At 35.9% G+C, this 15,589-nt stretch overlaps 1 protein-coding gene and 1 long non-coding RNA gene across 3 annotated transcripts in view; both read left to right on the forward strand.

Annotated features, from left to right (window-relative positions):
• Positions 1-9,869, forward strand: part of SLCO6A1 (solute carrier organic anion transporter family member 6A1) — a 68,223-nt gene extending 58,354 nt beyond the window's left edge. Inside the window, exons 10-12 of the mRNA XM_014587813.2 lie at positions 4,502-4,689; positions 7,228-7,292; positions 9,724-9,869. Of these exons, the coding sequence (XP_014443299.1) occupies positions 4,502-4,689; positions 7,228-7,292; positions 9,724-9,869 (399 nt within the window). The remainder of the gene's footprint in view (positions 1-4,501; positions 4,690-7,227; positions 7,293-9,723) is intronic.
• A 2,524-nt stretch (positions 9,870-12,393) lies between these two features.
• LOC106735284 (uncharacterized) overlaps positions 12,394-15,589 on the forward strand; it is a 9,858-nt gene continuing 6,662 nt past the window's right edge. For both annotated transcript variants that reach the window (XR_001370653.2, XR_003549596.1), the window contains exon 1: positions 12,394-12,530. This is a non-coding gene — a long non-coding RNA (uncharacterized LOC106735284). The remainder of the gene's footprint in view (positions 12,531-15,589) is intronic.

Here is a 15,589-nt window from a genome sequence, read left to right on the forward strand (position 1 = left end):
GAGAGTAGGAGAGGGAGGGAGGGGGAGAGAAAGAGAAAGTGAGAAAGCAAGCCCCCAGGTCTGGAACTCTAACCACAGCCAGCCATGTACCCAGTGCTCCCAACCTCCACGCCTCCTGCCAGTCCCTAATTCAATCTTGATAGATTATGTGTGTCCAGAAATGTGTCCATCTCATCTAGGGTTTTTTGCTATTTTGGCATTTGGTCGCTGATATTCTTTTCTCATGATCTTTTTTATTTCTGTTACTTCTGTTGTTATATATCACCTGTTTGGTTGCTGATTTTATTGATCGTGTTCCTCTCTGTGTTCTTTTTGATTAGTCTAGTTAATGGTGTGCCAATGTTATTTATCTCCTGAAAGAATTAGCTTTTGGTTTCATTTATTTCTCTATAGTTCTTTTATTCTTTATTTCACTTCTGCTCTAGTCTTTATTATTTCTTTCCTACTAGTATTTTGAGGGTTCTTTTGTTGTTTTTCCAGATCCTTGAGATGTTGTCTATCTGCTACCTTCTTGTTTTTTTCTAGTGAGTACTAATTGCTGTGAATTACATTCTTGTGACTGTTTCTTATGTTTTCCATTAGTTATGGATATTTGCTTATTATCATTGGTTTCAATGGATCTTTTGATTTCAGTCTTAATTTCTTCAGTGGTTGTGATCTCATTGAAGAGCAGGTTGTTTAATATCCATGTATTTATATATATATATATATTTTTAGGGTTCTTTCTGTAATCTATTTGAAGTTTAATTTCCTTGTGATCAGAAAAGATACTGGATATAGTTTCCATACACTTGAATTTGTAATGGGTTGTTTTGTGTCTGATCATTTGGTCATTTTTTTTTTTTTTTGAGAGGGTTTGGTTTTTTTTTAGAGAGAGAGAGAGATTATTTCTATAGGGTGCATACACTTGCCAGAAAGACAGAGAGAGACTGACAGACAGAAAGTGACAAATCATCCCCCAGGGGGATGGCCACGCTGCAATCCCTTCTCCTCTATTCTCCTCTCGGGATCTTGGGCATGCACAGACATGTGCCTGGCGTGAGTTTAAGTCACTGGGTCTGGGATTCGAACCACGGTCAACTACGTGCGAGTCCAGCAACATAGCCATTATGACAACTACTGATCCCATCATTGGTCAATCTTTGAACGTGTTCCATTTGGGACTAAAAAAAAATGTATGTTTTCTGGCTGTTGAGTGAAATTTTCTATAGCTGTCTGTGAAATTCATTTCATTTAAATCCTATAGCTCTTTTCTTTTTCCTTGATGACCTGTGCAGAGGAGATAGTGGAGTGTTGAGATCCTCAACAATAAGTGGATAGCACACACACTCTGTCTTTAGATCTACCAATCTTTCTTTCATGTATTTGGGTACTCTAGCTTTGGATACACAAATATTTATAACTGTTATATCTTGGTGGAATTGCACTTTTAGGTACTGTATAGTGTCCTTCTTTTTCTCTTCCAACAGTTTTTACCTTGAAGTCTTTTAGTCTGATATTAGTATTGTGATTCCAGCTTTTTTTGGGGGGGTTACTTTTCCTTGGAATATCTTTTTCCAGCCCTTTACTTTCAGTCTATGTTTGTCTTCATCAGAGAGGTGTGTTTCTTGTAGGCAGCATATAGAGAGCTCCTGTGTTTTAATCCATTTAGCCAGTCTGTGTCTTATTTGGAGAATTTAGTCCATTAACATTCAACATTATTATTGGTATTTATGGACGTGTCCCCATCCTTTTGTTAGCCATTTTCTTGTTGCTTTTTGGTTCTCTTATTTCTATTTGTCTCTTTTTAGTTTTCCTGATATAATACTCCCTTCAGTACTTCTTGAAAAGCTGGCCTTGCTTTCATACATTCTTGGGTTTTTGTTTATCTGAGGATGTTTTTATTTCTTCTTCCCATTTGAAGGATAATATTGCCAGGTAGAGTATTCTTGGTTGGAATTACTTTTCTTTTAGACTTTTGAACATGTCTTCCCATTCTTTTTTTTTTTTTTGCCCCCATCATTTCAGCTGAGAGATTTGCTGTTAGCCTGAGGATAGCTTTTGTACATAACCTGATACTTCTCTCCTGCCATTTTTAGAATCTCATCTTTGTCTTTGATTTTTACCCAGTCTGAGTATGATGTGCCATGGAGAGGATCATTTTGTGTTGACTCTATCTGGTGTACTTTGTTTCCTGGATTTCATATCTTTATATTTCTCTAGATTTGGGAAGTTTTCACGTAGTATTTTCCAAGAGAGGTTTTCTATGTCTTAACCAGCTTCATCACCTTCTGGAATTCCCATTATATGAATATTTGGGAGTTTAATGGTGTCTAATATTTGCCATATGTTATCCTAATTTTGGTGAGTTACTTTTTCATTCCTTTTTAAAAATGAATTATTTAATTTTAATTATTATTATTTTTAAAATTTGCTACAAGGTATGTGTGGTTATGAGAGAGAGAAAATGATAAAGTAAGCTGCTAAGTCTGGGACTTGAATCATGGTAGGCTGTGTAGTAGTCCAGTGCTTTAACCACCACAATACCTACTGACCCTATTTTTTCATTCTTTTTTATGGTTTGGACTAAGTCAAGTCTTTTTTTCCTGATGCAAGATTCTTTCTTCTGTGTGGTCCAATTTGCTCTTGATGCTTTCAAGGGAGATTTTGATTTCTTGCACTATGTTCTTCATCTCTGGAAGTTCGGTTTGATCCTTTTCTAGGGTGTCTTTCTCTTTATGAAATTCCTCCTTCATGTCATAAAATAACTTTCTAATCTTCTGGACATGGTTGTCTGTTTTCTCTTGTACCTCATTGGGTTTTGGGTTTTGTTAGAATGAATACTCTGAATTCTATTTCTGTGATTCTTATGTTATTTTTATTGTTGGTGAGGAATTGCTGCGTTTTTTTTTTTTTTTCTTTTTGTGGGGGGAGATATACTTCCTGATTTTCTCCTCTTTCTTGAGTCTCTATATTGTTTCATAGACATTTGGTGAGGTCCTTATTTTTTCTTATTTGGGGGTAGACTTCTGGGATTGAATGCTTATGTACTTCTCTTTAGTATACTTTAGGTACACAAAGTTTCCCTCTTATTTCCAAAATTTCCTAATTTTTTTAAAGAAATTATTTTATTTAACTTTATTTATTCATTTATTTTAATTTGACTAGAGAGGAACAGAGAGAGAGAGAGAAAGAAAGTGAGATAGCAAGCTGCCAGGTTTGAGACTTGAACTGTAGTTGGCCATGTGGAAGTCCAGCATGATTTATTTTATTTATAAATGTATTAAAATGAAAATATGATCCGGGCTGATATATTGTCATATAGTTTTTTATTAATTTTTCTTTGATTTTAAAAGACAAAAAATAATATGTTTTTAAGAGGTCCTGAAAGTATTGCTGGCACTCGGCACTATGTCTGCTGTGCTTAATAGGCAATGGCTTTGATCACTGAATATAAAATAGTCTTATCTTTTCAGTATGGTTGAAAACCTTTCAACAGTTGGATATAACTCTCTAGATTTCAAATCCCATGTAAAATTCCATGTTATACATTACATTATCCTTAATTGCTCTGAATTTATATACCTAGTCAACAATTATTATGAAATAAACTCTCTTATTCTTCTATGGTAGTCACAGTAGCCTCTTCCTTCTTCTTCTCCCCTTCTCTTCTTCCTCTGTCTTCTTCCCTCCTCCTTCTTATCCTTTCTTCTTCTTTTTTTTTTTTTAAATTTGCCATAGAGAGACACAGTGAAAGAAAGAGTGAAAGGAAGCACCTTCCATAGAGCCTGGTCAAGCCACAATCTCTCCTCCTCCATTTCTATATCCTGTTGGGATTTGGGACATATATGCACATGCCTAGCATGTTTTCCAAGCTGCTGTGGACAGAACTCAGACTACATAGTCAACCATGTGGGATCTAGCTCCTTTAACCACCAGGTCATGGGGTGGCCCTAAATATAAATATTTTGAGAAAACTTTTTATGTTAACAGAACAATTATTATTTGTCAGATAAAACATCTCAGATTTATCAGTAATATTTTATTCTATTTTATTTTATTCTTCATAATAATTCAGGTTTAATGTAAGGATATTTATTTATAAAACTGGTCAGTCTTGGGACCAGCAGTTGGTGTAATGGCTATGTTGCTGGACTTCCATGTGGTCGACCACAGTTTGAGTCCTGGACCCGGTGACTTAAACTCATGCCGGGCTCATGTGCATGCATGCCCAAGATCCCAAGAGGAGAATGGAGAAGAAAAGATTGCGGCATGGCCATCCCCCGCTGGGGTGGTGGGGGGGTGATTTCTTGCTTTCTGTCTCTCTGTCTTTCTGGCGAGCACACATGCCCTATAGCAAAAAACTCTAAAAACGAAAAACAAAAAACAAACAAACAAAAAAACCCAAAAAAGCAAAACTGGTCAGTCTACTTGTAGTGATTAATTTAATTTTTATTTTGCAATAAGTTTTTATTCTATGTCAAAATTTCTAAAAAATGTTTTCTATGTTGAATATTCATAGACATACTACAATTGCTCTTGCGTTAAAGAGGGATTAGTTACTGCAGATGAAGATGGTGATTTTATTGATGCCCGAGCTGGGAAATGTGATGCAAAGTGCTATAAATTACCTTTGTTCATTGCTTTTATCTTTTCTACAATTGTATTCACTGGCTTCTCTGGTGTACCAGTCACTCTGGCTATTTTACGGTATGTATACATTATTCATAATTCTTATCCATTTTGTATTAAGAAAAATAATTTCAGGAAGATTTCAGAATATAATAATTTTCTCTGTGTCTTATGATAGCAAGTGAAGAGAAAATTTTACATGGTCGACCTTGATGAATAGTTTGTTTAAAAAAATAATTTGCATAAAGTAGGTAGATCACATATAAATTTAACTTTCACTTAAAAATAAATGTATTTACTTCATTTAACACATATAGAAAATCAGATATAAGAAAAGTATTATTTATAGTACTGATATGATTACAATAATTCATTGACCGTAGGTATTAATTGACTGTTTACTTTTATGTGAGTCAATTAGACTATAAGAAAAATCAGAGAACCAGCAGTTAGCATAATGGCTATGTCACTGGACTCCCACATAGTTGACCGTGGTTCGCGTCCCAGACCCAGTGGCTTAAAACTCACACTGGTCGCGTGTGCATGTGCGCCCAAGATCCCGAGAGGAGAATGGAGGAGAAGGGATTGTGGCGTGACCATCCCCCCGGGGGGTGATTTCTCGCTTTCTGTCTCTATGTCTCTCTCTGTCTGTCTGGCGAGCGCACGCGCCCTATAGTGAAAATTTCTCCAAAAAAATATAAATAAATAAAGACAAAAGAAAAATCAGTATCCTCAATAAAGAACATAACTTTCAGAATTTCAGCACCTAAATATATTATTATTATATGTAGATCTGACATTTGATAAGCATGTGCTCTGAATACATAAAATCTATTGATACTTAATATTCATTTTCCTCATAGTAAAAGAATACGTTGGTAATTATTTTCAAGAGTCTCAAAAGGTTTAAGTCATCAATTTTTTCCTCCATTTCTCCCTTCAAGATTTTGCACATGTGCATAAACACACACGCAGACTCAACTTGTGCCCAGCATGTATTGACTCCAGTGGATCCAAGACTGACTGCATAGTCAGCCATGTGGGATCTGGCTCTTTTAACTGCCAGGTCATGAGGTTGGCCATAAATACAAATATTTTGAGAAAACTTTTTAAGTTGATAGAACAATTATTATTTGTCAGGTAAAATATCTCAGATTTATCAGTAATATCTTATTCTATTATATTTTATTCTGCACAATAACTCAGGTCTAATGTGCTCACCAAAGAGAGACAGAGAGAGAGAGGAGGAAGCACTTTTCATGGGGAATGGTCATGTTGCATTCCCTTCTTCTTCATTTCTTTCTTTTCAGGATTTTGGGCATATATGAACCATGCAACTGTGTGCAAACTTCCTGCTCCAGAATTCGAACTGCACAGTCGGCCTTGTGGAATCTGGGTGTTTTTACCACCAGGCCACAGTGCTGGCCCCACATTTTAAATTTATTTTCCAAACTACTAGTATGTGTTGCTACATGTTATTTTTCTTTTTTCAATTAACAACTTAGTTGGATCATTAGAAAATACAGAGATTCTCTTTCTTTATATTTGGGAAAATAATTTTTCATTTATTTTAGCGTTTAAATAGTGAGTGTAAAGTTCATTAAGTTTAACAGGAAAGAGATGGCACCCTCAACTTAAGACAATTTAATTAATCTGTCATAAAGTGGCTATTTAAAGTGTGGACAAGTGTAAAGAATCCCAGGGATTAGCACAGTCTACCCCTGGTATGTCACCACTGCAGGTCCAAAGAGAGAGAAGGAATGGGAATGAGAGGGATCTGTAGAGAAAACTACCTTCTCTATGAATCCAGGAAGCCTAAGGTAATTTCAGGAGAGGAGCCTTGGAATGAAGGCCTTGATCTCACTTTTCTCCCTCACTCAGAAAACACCATTGGCAGCACCTGGTCAGGAGTTACAAGGGAAGGGGACCAGCAGTTAGCGTAATGGCTATGTCGCTGAACTCCCATGTAGTCAACCGTGATTTGAGTCTCAGACTCGGTGGCTTAAATTCACTCTGGGTGCGTGTGTGTGCATGCCCAAGATCCTGAGAGGAGAATGGAGGAGAAGGGATTGAGGCATGGCTATCCCTCCTGGGGTGGTGATTTCTCGCTTTCTGTCTCTCTGTCTCTTTCTGGTAAGCGCATACGCCCTATAGCAAAAACCTCTCCACCCCCCCACCCCCCAAAAAAAGAAGTTACAAGGGAAGATAGCCTACGGATATAGTCCATTTAAGCCAAACTTCCAGGGCTGAGAACTAGGTAGAAAACAGTGGAGACAGATTTTACAGAAGCAAAGTGGTGTACATGAGAGAATGAAGAAACATGAATGTGAAAGCTAGGGCTGAGTGACTTTTAGCAAAGAGAAAGGAGGCTGGAGCAGAGGCTTGGGCCATAAAATCCTCCCTACTGATGAAGAATGAGGAGCTTTGCCATTGGTTGGTAAATGTGAAGAATTGAGAGGAGCTGCCACCTGTCCATTGGTCAAAATGAACTCTGTCAAATTTGCTAAGGATTCCTAGTGTAACTAGTGTAGTAGACAAAATTAACTTTGAACGTAGATACATTCTCTATAGCTAATGATAATGTGCTGATGATGTATCATTGCTATTTGCTTTCAGGATTGTTCCTAACAAACTACATTCTGTGGCCTTGGGTATAACTTTTGTGATTCTGAGAATATTTGGTATGGATTTTTGGCAATCTTTTGTTATATAAAATTGTTCCTTTTTCATATGTATGTTTAGAATTACAAATAATAATAGTTAAGTGACACAAAACAGGTGGATGGGAATCTTTGCAAAGCAGTTATGTAAAGAGAGAATATCTAGCATAAAGCTCTTCTTAACTGTCATACAAACGTGCATCACATTTGATCAGAAAACAATCTATTTGATCTGTGGCATATTTATATCTCATAGAAGTGGTTTAGTAAGCTGATAAAATACACTTGTTATAAGTACAAAAACTAGATATTGCTTGTATGTTTTAGAAGTCTCTAAGCAAGACTAGTTAAACATTTTCATCAACAAAGATACCACATCTGATTATTAAATGATTTATTTGTTCCAAAGAGCAAAATAATTTCTCTGAGAATATTGTGCTCTTTTCTTTGGACTTTTTTAAATAACAAAAACTAGATTTCAGATGTTCACTATTATTATATTTAGAATCCCTAATTCAAGAATTTTATTAAAATGATTTACAAAGTAGTCCACTGATGGTGGCACAGGTGGGAGAGCCCCCTGTACCATAGCTGAGGCCCTATGAGAGGTCTGGGTTCAGTTCCTGGCAAGGCACTGTGGCGTGTGCCTATAGTCCTCCCGAATGTGGGGCCTGAGGCAGAGGGAGAGGCTGTTGAATATACTTATCATGCACACTCTCTTTCTCTTCCCCTCCTGTACTCTCTCTTCCATAAAAATGTATATTTTATGTACACATATATAAAACAGGTATTATTTTACATGTATTTATGTATATATATATATATATATGTATCTGTGTGTGTGTGTATAAATATATAATGCATATATGTGTGTGTGTATCAGTAAAACAGAAACAAAATTGGACTGGACTGAAGACTGAAAAGCATATGATTAAAAAAAATAATACAGAAATGTTTGAGCCATCCCTGTAGCACAGTAATTAAGCACAGTGCATGAGGAGTCAGATCCCTCATCGTCAACTGCAGTTTGAATCTAAACCTAGTAGCTTGAAAAACATTCCAGCGCATGTGCTTGCACGCTCCAAATCCTGATAGGAAGAAGAAGCGCAGGGGAAAAGATTGTGGTATGACCACCCTCTATTAGGGCATGTTTCCTTGTGTTCTCTCTCTCATGCTCGCTCTCTTTCTCTCTCTCTTTCTCTATCTCTCTTGCAAGCACATGAGCTCTCTCATAGTTAAAAAGTTTTTTTTGTTTTTTGTTTTTGTTTTTTATAAATGTAGAAAAACCTAAGAGTTGGCACTGATGGAGATCAAAGAAATCATTCTACAGTGAAATCAAAATATGCAACTAAAGTTAGCCTTTTAACTATTAAGAAATACTTACAGCAGATAAAAATGGAGAAAAAGAATAGGGAGGCTTTTGCGGTGCTCCTAACAGTCATGTTAGATTGGCTTCTGGGGTCGTAGCGAAGATATAAGTCAACACAGCCAAGATAAGTTTGGAGTTAGTGTTACAAAGACAAGTGATGGGTTGGGAAAAGATGGTGAGAAATGGGAAAAGGGAATAGTAGGCCTAGGTTTTTACCTTGAGCAGCTCTAGAAAGAATGCCATCATTCACCAACTGCAGAAATCAAGGTATTGGCTGCAGACAGAAAGCAAGAGCTGTGAGGCCAGAAAGAGGGCCCTGATCATTTCCTAAGGAGATTCGTAAACCATTAATGATTTTAATTCTGAAAACTCGTTCATTCACTCTGAGCTGAAAGTGACATGCTCCCTGAGGAGACGCTCTCTCTGAACGTATACAGACATTTTCCTCAGGCAGTAAAGACAGTTCTCTGTATCTGACGTCATCTGAATCTAAGATTACTACGCACACACCAAAACATTGCATTTTCAGTTATTTTTCTCAATATCTTGAGAAATTATAGACACACACATACACACACACATGCACACACACACACACATACACACACGAAGGAACTTCAGAAAGTAATGGAAAATGGAATTAAAGAATGAGTTTATTTTGGCGCAAAATATTTTTGAAATCTAAGCATAGCTTTTTTTTTTATAATATGCATTTTCCATACACTGAAGACCCTGCATAACTCATTTTTCAGTCACTGACAATTTCACAGAGATCTTTGAAGGCACATGAGGTTTACAAAATCAATATTTAGTATCTCTGTTTTAAATATTTTCTTCCAAATTTCTCATGCAAAAATCAACAAAAAATGTAAGACGCCATCTAAATAACCAAATATATAGTATTCTTAAAAAAAAAAAAACAAATGTAAATGTTCTATACAAACAAGCATAAGACATCTTTGGAAAACACAGAGTTTTCCGTGGTGAACAATTTCATTTATAAATAAATTACTAGATAATTGAAATGGTGTGTTTAGAGTGATGCTTTCATGAAGAATGAACAATCTCTGCATTTTTTTATAGGGACTATGCCTGCGCCATCCATTTTTAAAATGACAATAGAATCTTCTTGTATCTTTCGGGATGATAATCAATGCGGACGGACAGGAAATTGTTGGATCTATAACAAGACAAGAATGATCTACACATTTGTAGGAATGTGTAAGTGATATCTATTGAGGAAATGTACATAAGTAACATTTTTTTAAAAAGTTACAGTTGTTGGGTACAGCAGGTGGCGTGGTGGTTAAGGGGCTGGATTCCCACATGACTGACTGTAGCTCAAGTCCTAAACCTGGTTGCTTGAAAATCACAGCAGGCACATGTGCATATATGCATAGAATCTCAGGAGGAAAATGAAGAAGGGACAACGGGGGCATGACCATCCCTCTTGGGGGATGACTTCCTACTTTCTCTCTCACGATCTCTCTCTGTCTCTCTCTGGTGAGCGCAAGCACCCTATAGCAAAAACTTTAAAATAAATAAATACATAAAAGGTATGATTGTTTATAGTACGACAGTGATGATAAAGTATGAGCAAATATATGTTGATAATTAAAGGAGGCCTGTATAATTACACAGGAGATATTGTGGAAGAAAAAATGTCCTAGAATTCAGGTAGTATCCGAGTCACTGAATTAAATGCACAATAGTTTGTTATTCCAAACAAATAGTAATAATTAGCAGAATTTTAATTTGGAAAGTAATTTTACCTGCATATATGACCAATTGCTTGATCTTGTGGTCTTTTCCATTCTACACTAAAAAATAAATAAATAAATAAATTTGAGCAACATTTTTACACCAGTAAAGAGCCTCAAGGTATTCTTATCCTGATTAAATGTAAACTTCCCATTTTCTCTTTCATCTAATGATGTAAAAGTACTTGGAACATAGCAGTGTTAAATTTGTTGAATACATAAGAGACACAGGGAATTGAGACACTATGGTGAAAGTTTATATTACTTTGGAAAATCCACTGGATCTTAATTTATTCATTTGTTAAATGAGGAAATGGTATTACACAATTTCTGAAGCCTTACTCACCATAAGTATTCAATGATTTTATTGCTTAAGTACATGTTGTGTGATAAATATTTATTTATTTAAATTATTGTATTATTACATTATATAATATTACCTTTTAAAGAAGCTGAGAAGAGAAAAGCAAGTATATACTTACAGCATTTCTTATATTACCTTTTTCTTACCATCTCTAAATCTTTCCTTTAAATTCTAGTTATCAATTCGTGTCATTTCTTCAGTCCGATACACTTTTCCCCATTCACCTTCTTTGTACTGTTGTTGGCAGGAGTATGTTGAAAAGGGAACTCTTTTACACTGCTGGTGGGAATGTAAATTAGTCCAGCCACTGTGGAGAATAATTTAGAGATCCCTCAAAAATCTACAAATAGAATTACCATTTGATCTGGCAGTCCCACTCCTTGGTATCTATCCAAAGGACAGAAGAATTCTTCATCAGAAAAGTGCTTGCACATAGATTTTTATTGCGGCACTATTCATGATTGCTAAGACATGGAACCAACCCAAATGCCCCTGTACAGATGAATGGATTGAAAAACTGTGGCACATATTCTCTATGGAATAGTATTCATCTATTAAAAAAACCAAAACCCTCGCTTTTGACAAAGTGGAAGAATATGTAAGATTTACTACTGAATGAAGCAAGCCAAGCTATGAAGGAGAGACATTGTATGTCCCCACTAAATATATACCGAATGTCCACACTCTGTGACTGAAAACGATTGACTAAAGGATGTACAAACACAAGAGATGGGTGTGAATGTCAGATGTTGGGTGTGTGGAGGAGTGGGGCCTGGGTAAGGACATTTGGAGGAGGGATATAGAGGCAGAGAATTGATGGGACAGGGAGGTGTGGTGTTATCTGTTGAAGATATTTTGATCAACTGGACTAGGGAGAAATGTTCACATATTGAAATGTTCACTTTGTAAGCTAAATAATGTGATTGAATAAAAAAATAAAAATAAGTAAATAAAATAAAAAAAAGAAGCATAGTGGCTAGCCATCGGATGTTAACAGCGACAAATTGAGAGCAATCATCAAAGCTGATCCTCTTACAACTACACAAGGAATTGCTGAAAAACTCAGCATCAACCATTCTATGATTATGTGGTTGAGAAATTATAGACACACACATACACACACACATGCACACACACACACACATACACACACGAAGGAACTTCAGAAAGTAATGGAAAATGGAATTAAAGAATGAGTTTATTTTGGCGCAAAATATTTTTGAAATCTAAGCATAGCTTTTTTTTTTATAATATGCATTTTCCATACACTGAAGACCCTGCATAACTCATTTTTCAGTCACTGACAATTTCACAGAGATCTTTGAAGGCACATGAGGTTTACAAAATCAATATTTAGTATCTCTGTTTTAAATATTTTCTTCCAAATTTCTCATGCAAAAATCAACAAAAAATGTAAGACGCCATCTAAATAACCAAATATATAGTATTCTTAAAAAAAAAAAAACAAATGTAAATGTTCTATACAAACAAGCATAAGACATCTTTGGAAAACACAGAGTTTTCCGTGGTGAACAATTTCATTTATAAATAAATTACTAGATAATTGAAATGGTGTGTTTAGAGTGATGCTTTCATGAAGAATGAACAATCTCTGCATTTTTTTATAGGGACTATGCCTGCGCCATCCATTTTTAAAATGACAATAGAATCTTCTTGTATCTTTCGGGATGATAATCAATGCGGACGGACAGGAAATTGTTGGATCTATAACAAGACAAGAATGATCTACACATTTGTAGGAATGTGTAAGTGATATCTATTGAGGAAATGTACATAAGTAACATTTTTTTAAAAAGTTACAGTTGTTGGGTACAGCAGGTGGCGTGGTGGTTAAGGGGCTGGATTCCCACATGACTGACTGTAGCTCAAGTCCTAAACCTGGTTGCTTGAAAATCACAGCAGGCACATGTGCATATATGCATAGAATCTCAGGAGGAAAATGGAGAAGAAGGGACGGGGGCATGACCATCCCTCTTGGGGGATGACTTCCTACTTTCTCTCTCACGATCTCTCTCTGTCTCTCTCTGGTGAGCGCAAGCACCCTATAGCAAAAACTTTAAAATAAATAAATACATAAAAGGTATGATTGTTTATAGTACGACAGTGATGATAAAGTATGAGCAAATATATGTTGATAATTAAAGGAGGCCTGTATAATTACACAGGAGATATTGTGGAAGAAAAAATGTCCTAGAATTCAGGTAGTATCCGAGTCACTGAATTAAATGCACAATAGTTTGTTATTCCAAACAAATAGTAATAATTAGCAGAATTTTAATTTGGAAAGTAATTTTACCTGCATATATGACCAATTGCTTGATCTTGTGGTCTTTTCCATTCTACACTAAAAAATAAATAAATAAATAAATTTGAGCAACATTTTTACACCAGTAAAGAGCCTCAAGGTATTCTTATCCTGATTAAATGTAAACTTCCCATTTTCTCTTTCATCTAATGATGTAAAAGTACTTGGAACATAGCAGTGTTAAATTTGTTGAATACATAAGAGACACAGGGAATTGAGACACTATGGTGAAAGTTTATATTACTTTGGAAAATCCACTGGATCTTAATTTATTCATTTGTTAAATGAGGAAATGGTATTACACAATTTCTGAAGCCTTACTCACCATAAGTATTCAATGATTTTATTGCTTAAGTACATGTTGTGTGATAAATATTTATTTATTTAAATTATTGTATTATTACATTATATAATATTACCTTTTAAAGAAGCTGAGAAGAGAAAAGCAAGTATATACTTACAGCATTTCTTATATTACCTTTTTCTTACCATCTCTAAATCTTTCCTTTAAATTCTAGTTATCAATTCGTGTCATTTCTTCAGTCCGATACACTTTTCCCCATTCACCTTCTTTGTACTGTTGTTGGCAGGAGTATGTTGAAAAGGGAACTCTTTTACACTGCTGGTGGGAATGTAAATTAGTCCAGCCACTGTGGAGAATAATTTAGAGATCCCTCAAAAATCTACAAATAGAATTACCATTTGATCTGGCAGTCCCACTCCTTGGTATCTATCCAAAGGACAGAAGAATTCTTCATCAGAAAAGTGCTTGCACATAGATTTTTATTGCGGCACTATTCATGATTGCTAAGACATGGAACCAACCCAAATGCCCCTGTACAGATGAATGGATTGAAAAACTGTGGCACATATTCTCTATGGAATAGTATTCATCTATTAAAAAAACCAAAACCCTCGCTTTTGACAAAGTGGAAGAATATGTAAGATTTACTACTGAATGAAGCAAGCCAAGCTATGAAGGAGAGACATTGTATGTCCCCACTAAATATATACCGAATGTCCACACTCTGTGACTGAAAACGATTGACTAAAGGATGTACAAACACAAGAGATGGGTGTGAATGTCAGATGTTGGGTGTGTGGAGGAGTGGGGCCTGGGTAAGGACATTTGGAGGAGGGATATAGAGGCAGAGAATTGATGGGACAGGGAGGTGTGGTGTTATCTGTTGAAGATATTTTGATCAACTGGACTAGGGAGAAATGTTCACATATTGAAATGTTCACTTTGTAAGCTAAATAATGTGATTGAATAAAAAAATAAAAATAAGTAAATAAAATAAAAAAAAGAAGCATAGTGGCTAGCCATCGGATGTTAACAGCGACAAATTGAGAGCAATCATCAAAGCTGATCCTCTTACAACTACACAAGGAATTGCTGAAAAACTCAGCATCAACCATTCTATGATTATGTGGCCTTTGAAGCAAATTGGAAAGGTGAAAAAGCTCAGTAAATGGGTACTTCATGAGCTGATCAAGAAAAGAAATGTAGTATTGCGGTGTCATTTTCTTTTATTTTATGCCATAGCAATGAACCATTTCTCTATTGGATTGTAACATGTGATGAAAAGTGGATCTTATGCCACAATTGGCAATGATCAAGTCAGTGGTTGATCGAGAAGAAGCTTCAAAGCACTTTCCAAAGCCAAACTTACACCAAAAAAGGTCATGGTCACTGTTTGGTGGGGTCTGATCCAGTATGCTCACTGAATCCCAGTGAAACCATTCCATCTGAGAAGCATGCTCAGCAAATTAATGAGATGCACTGAAAACTGCAATGTCTGGTACCAGTATTTGGGTTCAACAGAAAGGACCCAATACTCCACGAAAGTGTCTGATCATGTGTGGTACAACCAAAAGCTTTAAAAGTTGAATGAATTGGCAGAAGAAGCCGGGCTTTCAGAAGAAGGTTCCATATGGCTCCAGTGAACTAGATTTTTCAGGGAATGAAGATTTCCTACTGATAATTCAGCCTCCAACAAACTAGCTAGCGGTAGGAAGCCCTCTCCCCCACCCCCACACCCCCAGTCTTCTATCTCTGTCTCTGTGTCTCGGTTCCTGTCTCTCCCTGCTTCTGTCTTCCCTTTTTTTTTGGTAATTTTTCCTTTTTACACTTTTTAAAAAAGGCACAGTTTTTCTCTGGCTCTCAGCTCCACCTTATATCTTGTTAATTATCGCTCTGCTCCTCCCACCCAGGCAGAAGAAGCCAGGCCTTCAGAAGAAGGTTCCACATGGCTCCAGCGAACTAGATTTTTCACGCGGCGTGCAATTGAGCCACATGGTTTTCTATTTTGTGATTTTTTTTTAAAAAAAAGAGCAGTAATTACGATTTTTAAAAATTTTTAAATTTTTTTGTCTTTTTTTCTCTTTTTGTTGTTTCTCTCTCTCTGTTTCATTTTTCTTTTTGGATCTAAGATCACCGTAGCTAAACATCCAAATACTAATAGGGTTAAAATATTCCCCACTATCTACTGAATCTTC

Source organism: Tupaia chinensis, unplaced genomic scaffold (genome assembly GCF_000334495.1).
Source record: "Tupaia chinensis unplaced genomic scaffold, TupChi_1.0 Scaffold000002_1, whole genome shotgun sequence".
Lineage (NCBI taxonomy): Eukaryota > Metazoa > Chordata > Mammalia > Scandentia > Tupaiidae > Tupaia > Tupaia belangeri.